At 40.1% G+C, this 10,968-nt stretch overlaps 1 protein-coding gene across 1 annotated transcript; it reads right to left on the reverse strand.

The window, feature by feature from the left end:
- Positions 1–9,833: 9,833 nt before the first annotated feature.
- Positions 9,834–10,751, reverse strand: Vmn1r33 (vomeronasal 1 receptor 33). The gene has a single exon (NM_134169.1). It carries the CDS (start codon positions 10,749–10,751, stop codon positions 9,834–9,836), a length of 918 nt encoding a protein of 305 aa, NP_598930.1.
- Positions 10,752–10,968: the final 217 nt, after the last annotated feature.

Here is a 10,968-nt window from a genome sequence, read left to right on the forward strand (position 1 = left end):
TTCACTGTGTCCTTGTTTATTTTCTGTTTCCACGATCTGTCCATTGGTGAAAGTGGTGTGTTGAAGTCTCCCACTATTATTGTGTGAGGTGCAACGTGTGCTTTGAGCTTTACTAATGTGTCTTTAATGAAGTGGCTGCCCTTGTATTTGGAGTATAGATATTCAGAATTGAGAGTTCCTCTTGGAGGATTTTAACTTTGATGAGTATGAAGTGCCCTTCCTTGTCTTTTTTGATGACCTTGGGTTGGAAGTCGATTTTATTAGATATTAGGAAGTCTACTCCAGCTTGTTTCTTCCTACCATTTGCTTGGAAAATTCTTTTCCAGCCTTTCATTCTGAGATAGTGTCTATCTTTTTCTCTGAGATGCGTTTCCTGTAAGCAGCAAAATGTTGTGTCCTGTTTGTGTAGCCAGTCTGTTAGTCTATGTCTTTTTATTGGGGAGTTGAGTCCATTGATATTAAGAGATATTAAGTAAAAGTAATTGTTGCTTCCTTTTATTTTTGTTGTTAGAGTTGGCATTCTGTTCTTGTGGCTGTCTTCTTCTTTTAGGTTTGTTGAGGGATTACCTTCTCGCTTTTTGTAGGACGTGTTTTCTGTCCTTGTATTGTTTTGGGTTTTTTGTTTTGTTTTGTTTTTTGTTTTTGGTTTTTTTTTTTTTTCTGTTACTATCCTTTGAAGGGCTGGATTCGTGGAAAGATAATGTGTGAATTTGGTTTTGCCGTGGAATACTTTGGTTTCTCCATCTATGGTAATTGAGAGTTTGGCTGGGTATAGTAGCCTGGGCTGGAATTTGTGTTCTCTTAGTTTCTGTATAACATCTGTAAGGCCCTTCTGGCTTTCATAGTCTCTGGTGAACAATCTGCTGTAATTCTGATAGGCTTGCCTTTATATATTACTTGACCTTTTTCCCTTACTGCTTTTAGTATTCTATCTTTATTTAGTGCATTTGTTGTTCTGATTATTATGTGTTGGGAGGAATTTCTTTTCTGGTCCAGTCTATTTGGAGTTCTGTAGGCTTCTTGTATGTTCATGGGCATGTCATTCTTTAGGTTTGGGAAGTTTTCTTCTATAATTTTGTTGAAGATATTTGCTTCATCTTCATTCTCATCTACTCCTATTATCCGTAGGTTTGGTCTCCTCATTGTGTCCTGGATTTCCTGGATGTTTTGAGTCAGGGTCTTTTTGGATTTTGTATTTTTTTGATTGTTGTGCTGATGTTCTCTATGGAATCTTCTGCACCTGAGATTCTCTCTTTCATCTCTTGTATTCTGTTTCTGATGCTCGCATCTATGGTTCCAGATTTCTTTCCTAGGGTTTCTATCTCCAGCGTTGCCTCACTTTGGGTTTTCTTTATTGTGTCTACTTCCCTTTTTAGGTCTTGGATGGTTTTATTCAGTTTCATCACCTGATTGGTCTGGTTTTCATGCAATTCTTTAAGGGATTTTTGTACTTCCTCTTTAATGTCTTCTACCTATTTAGCAGTGTTCTCCTGTAATTCTTTAAGGGATTTTTGTGATTCCTCTTTAATGTCTTTTAACTGTTTAGCAGTGTTCTCCTGTATTTCTTTAAGTGTATTATTAAAGTCCTTCTTGATGACCTCTACCATCATCATGAGATATGCTTTTAGATCCAGGTCTAGTTTTTCCGATGTGTTGGGGTGCCCTGGACTGGGCGAAGTGGGAGTGCTGGGTTCTGATGATGGTGAGTGGTCTTGGTTTCTGTTAGTAAGATTATTACATTTACCTTTTGCCATCTGGTAATCTCTGGAGTTAGTTGTTATAGTTGTCTCTGTTTAGAGATTGTTCTTCTGGTGATTCTGTTAGCCTCTATCAGCAGACCTGGGAGATAGGATCTCTCCTCTGAGTTCCAGTGGTCAGAGCACTCTCTGCAGGCAAGCTCTCCTCTTACAGGGAAGGTGGACAGATATTTGGTGTTTGGACCTCCCCCTGGCAGAAAATGAAGGCCCAAAACAGGACCTTTCCCAGAAGCTGTGTTGCTTTTGCGGGTCACAGAAGCTGTCAGCTTGTGTGGTGCACACTCTCCCCTGTGCAGACTATGTTCAGTGGAGTCCCAGGACCAAAATGGCTACCACCAATCTATTGGCAAAAGCCTCCCGGGCCCGGTGGACACCTGTCCTCTGGCCAGGAAGGTGGCCGGATGTCTGGGGCCCGAAAAGGGTGCTGCCTCAGTAGCTCTGTGGCTCCTGCCTGTCCCAGAAGCTGTCAGCTTCTGTGGTGCACACTCTCACCTGTGCAGACTAAGTTCATCAGAGTCCTGGAACCAAGATGGCTCCCGCTGATCCAGAGGCAAAGGGCTCCCGGGCCTGGTGGACACCTGTCCTCTGGCCTGCAGGGTGGCCGGATGTCTAGGGCCCGAAAAAGGCGCTGCCTCAAAGGCTCTGTGGCTCCTGCCTGCCCCACAAGCTGTCAGGTTCTGTGGTGCACACTCTCTCCTGTGCAGAATAATTTCCTAAGTTCAGCAGAGTCCCGGAACCAAGATGGCTCCCACTGATCCTGAAGCAAAGAGCTCCCTGGCTGGGCGGAGACCTGTCCTCTGGCCGGGAGGGTGGCTGGATCAGCTGAAGTCTTAGGATCTCGTGGCTGGTGTTGTGAGTAGCTGGCAGGTGTCAGCCGACTCTGCGCCCTAGCTACTCCGGTGCTGGTCGGACCGAAAGTGGCTTGTGCCCCTACTCAGGCCGGGTTTTCTGCTTCCCTAACTAATGCAGTCTCAGTTCCCATGCAATTGGATTGAGCAGACCCTGTGTTCGACTCACCAGAAGTCTTAAGATCCCACGGCGGGTGTTGTGGGTAGGTAGCGTGTGTCAGCCGACTCTATGCCCTATCTACCCCAGTGCTGGTGGGACCAGAAGGGCGTGATACATTTTCACAATGGAATATCATACCACCATTAAAAACAATGAAACCATAAAATTTGCAGTTAAATAGACAAAACTAGAAAAAAAATGATTTTGAATAACTCAAGACTCATAAATACAAAAATGGTATTTGCTTATACGTGGATATTAGTAGTTAAGTCATTGATAAGCCAGCTACAATCCATATACCCACAGAGGTTAGGTATAGAAGGAGAAATAGAACAGATACTGACAGATGAAGTGGTGTGGGTAAACCCAACCTTATCAGCCATTCTCAGGATACAGAGGAAGTGTGGAACAGTCTCCTCAGGGAATGCTGACTACAGTATATGTGAACAACCCAGGAGATTGTATAGAAGGACATCTTGTTATTGAAATAGGGCGTCCAGATTAGGTTGCTCAAAGTGGGAGTCGGGGAGGCAAAACCATTAGGAAGGAGGTACTTCATTTGGGCCATTGGCCTTACAAGCATATCAGATAGATTAGTAGACTGCTGGTCACATGATTGCTGAGAAGCCAGTTCTATGGTAGGGAAACAGAAGCCTAACCTTTCTTATCATTATGTGACCTTTGTTTCTATGGGGTTGAGTAAGTGCAATCCTGATTTGAGTAGGAAGTGATCTCACTTCTGCTGTGCTCATGGGAGCTGCCTGAGTTATAGGCAGAGGTCTACTGTCTCTCATCTGACTTGGGAGGCAGGAGGTGGGGTGAAGGAGATGGAATGGGAGAAACAAACTGAAAAGGCAAGGAAAGTGGGTGCAAAGGAGGGAATATAGGGAGAGATGTCTGAAATCAAGGAACATCGGGGGAGTATATGGAAACTTAATACAGTAGAAGCTTACATATTTACTCACATACTCATGAAGGTGATTTAAATGAAATCACCAAATAACAAGGAATATAGAACCCCAATTGAGTATTTCTCATGTCAAAATGAAGCATTCGGTACCAAGAATAGATTATATGTAATTGAGTTGTTGGCTAAAGATTCTTCATGGAAACCTCCATACAATCCAGGCTATTGCCAAGGCTACTGGTTGCTCTTCATAAACTGATGATATGACCTTCTTTTTAAGAAAAAACTGCACAAATCACTGAAAATAAAAAAAATTCAAGCTGGTTGCCTATGTAGAACCTTCACCCCTATGTATTACTGTTCATGGGACTGAATGAGATCATGCACACTACCAAAGGAAAAAAGTAAACACCAACCCATCTACAAACCCTTCAATCTACAGTGGTGACCTGTCTGCAAGATATGCTGGTACACCGGTGGCACAAAGGTTGTGGGAGTAACCAACCAATATCTAATTTAATTTAAAACTTACATTCCATGAGATGGAAGCCATATTGGACACTGCTTGTGGGGTCAAGAACGTGAGATCAGATAGACAGGGACCTAGGGAAAAGCCAAATACTACTGTCCTGCTAAAGAATGTAGCAATGAAATGACTCCTAGTTACATTTTGCATTACTCATAGACTCAGAGAGCTGTGTATTGCTCAGTCCTCATTGGAGAAGCTTTCTATTGAGGAAGATGAAAACAAATGCAGAGACTCACACCAAGAAAGTAGGCAGAGAGTGAGAGATCTTGAAACATTCAGTCCTAAAATCTTTCCCCTCAAGGGCTCAGGGAACTCTGTGGAAAAGGAGATAGAAAGAAAATAAGAGACAGAGGGATGGAGGAAACTGAGAAAACACAGCCTTGTAAACATAGCACATGGACACATATAAATTCAGAGATGGTGGCAGCATTTACAGGTCTGTACCAGATGGGATCCTAGAGCTGAAAGGAGATGTGGACACAAGCCTTCAACCCCTTAGCAATACACAAACTGTCTTGGTTTTAAAATCACTTGCTAATGAAAAATTAGTTTTCCCCTAGAATCTCACTAGGGAGACAAAGCACTCTTACAGGTAGCTCCCTCCCTTGCCCCACAGTAGATGGCTAACTCAAAACATTTGCAATGGAATCTTTATAGGCCCTATGTGTCTATGTTATGGCTTCTGCTTTTGTGTTTTTATGAGATTCCTGTGTGTAAATATGTGTGTGTTTCTCTGTATGTTTGTATTTGTTGTGCTTTTTCTCTGGTTCTTTTTCTTCTGTTTGTCATATTCTGGTTTATTTGTCTTGTTTTATCTTAGTTTTTTTTTTCTATTTGAGACATGGGAGGAGCAGGGAAAGGGGAAACGCTAATCAGAATATATTGTATATTGTATCTATTTTCACTAAAAGAGAAAAAAAAACTTTTAAAAAGATGGGGCACAGTGGTGAACACTTTTAATTCCAGAGTTGGAATGGCAGAGACAAAAGAATACTATCTTGGCCTATAGGCAAGTCCCAGATTACAGTGAGAGATAGTCTCAACATATATGGTAAGGAGCATATGAAAAACAACAGCCAATGCCAAGAGCTATCTAGGAGAAGCTAAAAACCAGCAGGCAATCTTCCTGAGATGGGTCCACCATGGACTGTAAAGCCATGATGGATTTGCTCCTTTAGGCAAGGACAAAGAAATTACATTTCAGGAAAAATTCCTGCTACTAGTATGCCTTATGTTATTATTCCATATATAAAAATCACTAGGTATGGACCCACCCATTTGAACATATTTCTACAGACCTACAAAAGTGTACTATCTTGTAGTACAAGTATAGTATATAGGCAAATCAATAAAGAATCTGTAGAACTCCTGATTTGATTCAAATAATTTTAAGAAGAAAGTTTTAGAGATGATCATAGTTGCCTTGTTATAAAGATATAAATGAAGTGAGAATCAAGAATAGAATGTGCCCACTCCTCATAAGAGTAAGTAAAGGCTGCATAATAAAAAATACAATGAGTTTTCATAATTACACTAAAAAGAGAAATAGACATGGGACAAATCTGTGTTCAAGGAAAAACATTTTGGTCTAAGGGTAAAGACGCAGGTCTGCACTACAGTAAGGCAAGGCCATGAAAAAACTGTTGCTTTTAACTTATAATGAGCAGAATGTAAGGAAACACTGATTTAAACTTAATATTAGCATCCTTCTGTAATTCCCATTTTATGTAACATTTTATCTCTGAGGTAATATTCTGAAGAACAAAGCTTCTATGAGGCAAAGGACATAGTCAATATGACAAATCTCGACAACCAACAGAATGGGAAAAAAATCTTCACAAACTCCACATTACATAAAATGCTGATATCCAAAATACTTTAAAAAACTAAAGAAGATTACCATCAAGAAAAACCCAACAAAACCAAACCAAACAAACAAAAAATCTCAAACAAAAAATAGGTATAGAACTAAACCAAGAATTCAAAATGGAGGAATTTCAAATGGCTGAGAAGCACCTAAAGAAATGTTCATAGTCCTTAGTGATCAGAGAAATGCAAATCAAAACGACCCTGAGATTCAACCTACACCAATCAAAATGGCTAATATCAAAACCTCAGGTGACAACACATGTTGGTGAGGATGTGGATCCTCCATTGCTGGTGGGATTGAAAACTGGTACAACCACTCTGGAAATCAGTTTGGAGGTTCCTTAGAAAATTGGAAATGGATCTACCTGAAGACACAGCAATACCACTCTTGGGAATATACCCAAAAGATGCCCAACCATGCCACAGGGGTTGTGTTTCACTGTGTTCATAACAGCCTTGATTGAGATTGTCAGAAGCTGGAAAAAAACAGATGTCCACGACAGAAGAATGGACACAAAAAATGTGGTTCATTTACACAATGGAATACAACTTAGCTATATAAGAATGAGGACATCCTGAGTTTTGCAACCAAATGGATGGAATTAGAAAAAAAATCATCCTAAGTGACATAATTTAGACCCAAAAGGATATGCATGGTATGTATGTACTCACTAATAAGTGGATATTAGCCAAAATAATAATAATGATACAGAAGACCCAAGATACTGTCCACAAAACTCACAAATGTCAACAAGCAGAAGGGCCCTGTGAGGACATCTCGGAGGAGGCAGAAGAAAACAATCACAAGCAGGGAGGGAGAGAGGGACCTTGGAGGGAATGTGGACATGGTGGGGAAAGAGGTGAACATGATGTGGTATTGGTTTGGGAAAAGGATTGGAGTTCTGAGGGCCAGCAGAAAGAATGGAAACATTCAACTTGGGGATGCAGGAAGTAGGGAGGACCCTCCAGATGTAGCAGAAACCTCAGAGGTGAGAGATTCTCAGGACTCAAAGAGAGGGACTCTAGATGAAATGCCTACAGTAGGGAACAAAACTTGTAGAGCCCACCTCAAACAGAAAGTGAGGGATGGGTTACCATCCCACAGTCAAAACTCACACATAATTGTTCCTGTCTGAACGAACTGCAGGGATGGAAATGGAGAAGAGACTGAGAAAAAGAAGGTCCAGTGACAGGGCCAAAGTGGGATCCAGCTCAAGGGGAGGCTCCAAGACCTGACACTACTACTGAGTGCTCACAAAAATGGACCTATCATGACTGTTCTCTGAAAGACCCAAGAAGCAGCTGAAAGAGTCAGATGCAGATATTTGTGCTCAAGCAAAGGACAGAAGCTGCTGACCCCAGGGGTTAAATTACAGGAAAATTGGAAGAAGCTGAGGAGGCCGACTCTTGCAGAAGAACCGACAGTCTCAATTAACCTGGTCTCCTGAGATCTCTCAAAAACTGGACCACCAACCAGACAGCATACAGCAGCTGATATGAGGCCTCCAACACATATACAGCAGAGGACTGCCTGGTCTGGGCTCAAGCCGAGAAGATGCACCTAATCCTCAAGAGACTGGAGACCCCAGGGAGTTTAGAGGTCTAGTGAGCTGTGGGCAGTGGGGTGTGGGGACATCTTATGGGGACATGGAGAAATGGGTACAGGGAGAAGGTATGGGATGTAGAATAAAATCTGGAGTGTAAATAACTAGTTAATAAATTAATTAGTTAAATTTTAAAAAAGAACTTTCCGTCAAAGAAGATATAAAAAGACCAGAGGAAAGAAATAAAGTTTTTGGTTGTATAGTTTGGCTTGGAGAGCTCTGCCCCAATCCATCCATCCATCCATCCATCCATCCATCCAAATGTATATGTTTGTTTGTCTATATGTATGTACATAGTTATATATATTTATGTAAGCATGTATGAATAGTCGTGGAGTTGATTGTTACAGTCAACCCTGACCAGAGTGTGGGGGTATGAATATGCATGTGTCTGTGCATATTTGACTACTATAAAGCATCTTAATTCCTTTCCTTTCCTTCCTATGTGGTTCACAAAGAGATACCCAGCTTAGCCAGAGAGGCTTCTGGCTGATTCACCAGAGAAAGGAGCACTAGCAATAAATCCTTTTACTCAATTCCCTGCTGCTAAACAGCACGTGTTAATCTCCAGATATCAGTGCTTACTAAAGCACGGGTAATAAGGAGTTAATAAAGCTAAGTTTTCAGTGTTTAAGGAAGCACAGAACAGTAAGAAAGAACTAAGTTTCCCTAGTGTTTCTTTAAGCATAAAGAGTTAAATAAAGCATAGAGAGATATAAGGAGTTAAAGAAAGCACAGAGAAAAGACTCCAGCAATTTTAAAGTATAGAATAAGCAAGAACGTTTGCAGGATTTTTTGGAGTTATCAGCAAGCATTCAGTATAGTTAGAGAGCTAGAAGGCCAGAGACCATCAGTCTCTAAACTAAGTCCAGAGACCATCAGACTTTAAAGCTATGTCCGAGGCTATGTCTCACTTCAACCCAAACCAGGCCGAGAAGGCTCCCAGCAAGCCAAAGTTGTCTCCTAGCCTCCATGTTCATATGCACACACATCCTTCATGTATGTATACATGCATACACCTATACACAAATAACATGTCCTACGTCATGTATGTATATGTACACAATTTTTATTTTTCAGTATTTCAGTAAGGGTGAATAAAGTGAAGTACAAATATTCGGGCAAATGTAAATTTCATATAAGACTCATTAAGTACTTATTACCTAATGAGTAGTAAAAACTAGTAACATTATACTCATAACTGTTATGAAACCATAGAAATTGTAATTAGGAATGAGAATTAAAAGTACAATCAAATATTTAGACTATTCATGATTATTAAGAATAAATATATATATGTATATATATTTAAAAGCTTTAGAAAGTCACTATTAGCAAGGGTAATCTTTTGAGTAACATGAGCATCAAGGTAACATTTATGATATAGAGTAAAAAGGAGGGACTAAGATAGTTCCTGTGGAAATATGAATTTATGATGTACAATGAAAATAAGAACCATATATTTCTTGGCAGCAGAAATGTCAAAAGAATGAATAAGCATAATACTACAAATTCTATTTAAATAATATGAAGAATTTGCTTTGCTACTTGAACTATTGAACAGTTTAAGAAAAATCTGGGGCTGGAGAGATGGCTCAGTGGTTGAGAGAACTGACTGCTCTCCCAGAGGATCTGAGTTCAATTCGCAGCAACCACATGGTGGCTCATAACCATCTGTAATGGGGATCTGATGCCACTTTCGACTGTGTCTGAAGACAGTGACAGTGTCCCCACATATATGAAATAAATAAAAGCAGGGTGAGCAGATCAGGGTTTAAGCAATGGAGTGGGGAGCAGTGTAGGGGGATAAAAAAGCAGGCTGAGCAATCCATGGGGATCAAGCCAGTAAGCTTCTTTGTTCCACTGACCTCTGCTTCAGTTCCAGCCCTGACTTTCTTTAGTGATGGAGTGTGACCTGGGAATTGAAAACTGAAATAAACACTTTAAAAAAAGAACAATAAATATCTGTGTTTTAGAGGAAAAAATTATTGGTGCTGCACCAGCATGGCACGTTACAGCAGTCTGTACTTCCAGATACAGGAGATCCCATGACCTCATCTGACCTCTGTGAATACCAGGAATGCACACATGCATACATGCCAGGCCAAAACTAATACATATGAATAAAATAAACAAATTGTTTTTAAATAAAAGAAAAATTAAACTTTAAAAAATATCTGGTGGCATACTTTTTGCATATTTTTTATCATAATGTTTATTCGGTTATCAGAACTGATTTGTATCAAAGGAGTAATTGTGGGATAGGCATTTATCACAAACTTCTGAACAGTCAACAAGACTGGGTCGTACATCCATAAAAGGACTGTTCTGGATGACATGATGAAGTCTATCCAGTACATGACCACATAGAAAAACACCAGCAGCAAGATGATGTGGGTGGCCCTTTTCTCAGGGGAGGCTCTCAAGTGGCTGTCGCTATGAAGATGCATGCATTGCCTCTGATGTCTGAACAAGATAATTATCATGTATGCACTTGTGGTCAGCATGACTCCTACAAGAAATACATCTCTTAAGGCTGTCATTGTTGAAATCAATCCCTTGATGATATAGTCCATGGGGAAGAGTGAGCAGTATTTAGTGACCTTCAACTGGTTGGTCTCACTCACATTTGTATAAGCACCAGTATAGAAGATCCTGTTAATGCTGAATGACAAATTGAAAGACCAAAAATAGAAGAAAGAAGAGATCATGTATTTTTTAAATTTATATTTAAATTTTGCCAACAAAGAGGTATTGGGACTGATCGTCACAGCCTGGAACACACTCAGGAGGCAGGTGATGCAGATAGAGATGCCTCTCATCACCCTGTTTAAGTAAGAAGTTGCCTTACATATGAAGTCATTTTCAATGTTCAGTAAATCAAACATGTCTGTAGTAAAAATATCCCATCCAGTAATGACCATAATTATGTGAACGAAGGTCAATTGACAGGAGATCAAGTCCATGGGCTTAGATCTGTGACATAGGATTATGATAGTGTAGAAAAAAAGAAGAAATATATTGGCTAGGGTTCCAAGTCCAGCTTGGACATAAAAGACATTATTTAATGAAAACATAATTGGAAAGTGTATTCATCTTAAGAACGTAGAGGAAGCATGTTCCACATATCTGAAAGAAATATTATATACATCAAACTTGATTCTCTGGTTGTTATATCTACACAGTTATTCTTTTTAGCTACTTATTCTTTTTTTAAATTAGATATTTTATTTATTTACATTTCAAATGTTATCCCCTTTCCACATTTCCCCTCCAGAAACCCCATATCCTATC

Source organism: Mus musculus, chromosome 6, assembly GCF_000001635.26.
Source record: "Mus musculus strain C57BL/6J chromosome 6, GRCm38.p6 C57BL/6J".
NCBI lineage: Eukaryota > Metazoa > Chordata > Mammalia > Rodentia > Muridae > Mus > Mus musculus.

Coding starts and splice junctions, on each gene's coding strand:
- Vmn1r33 (NM_134169.1), bottom strand. CDS start 10,751: ATGTTTTCATTAAATAATGTCTTTTATGTCCAAGCTGGACTTGGAACC.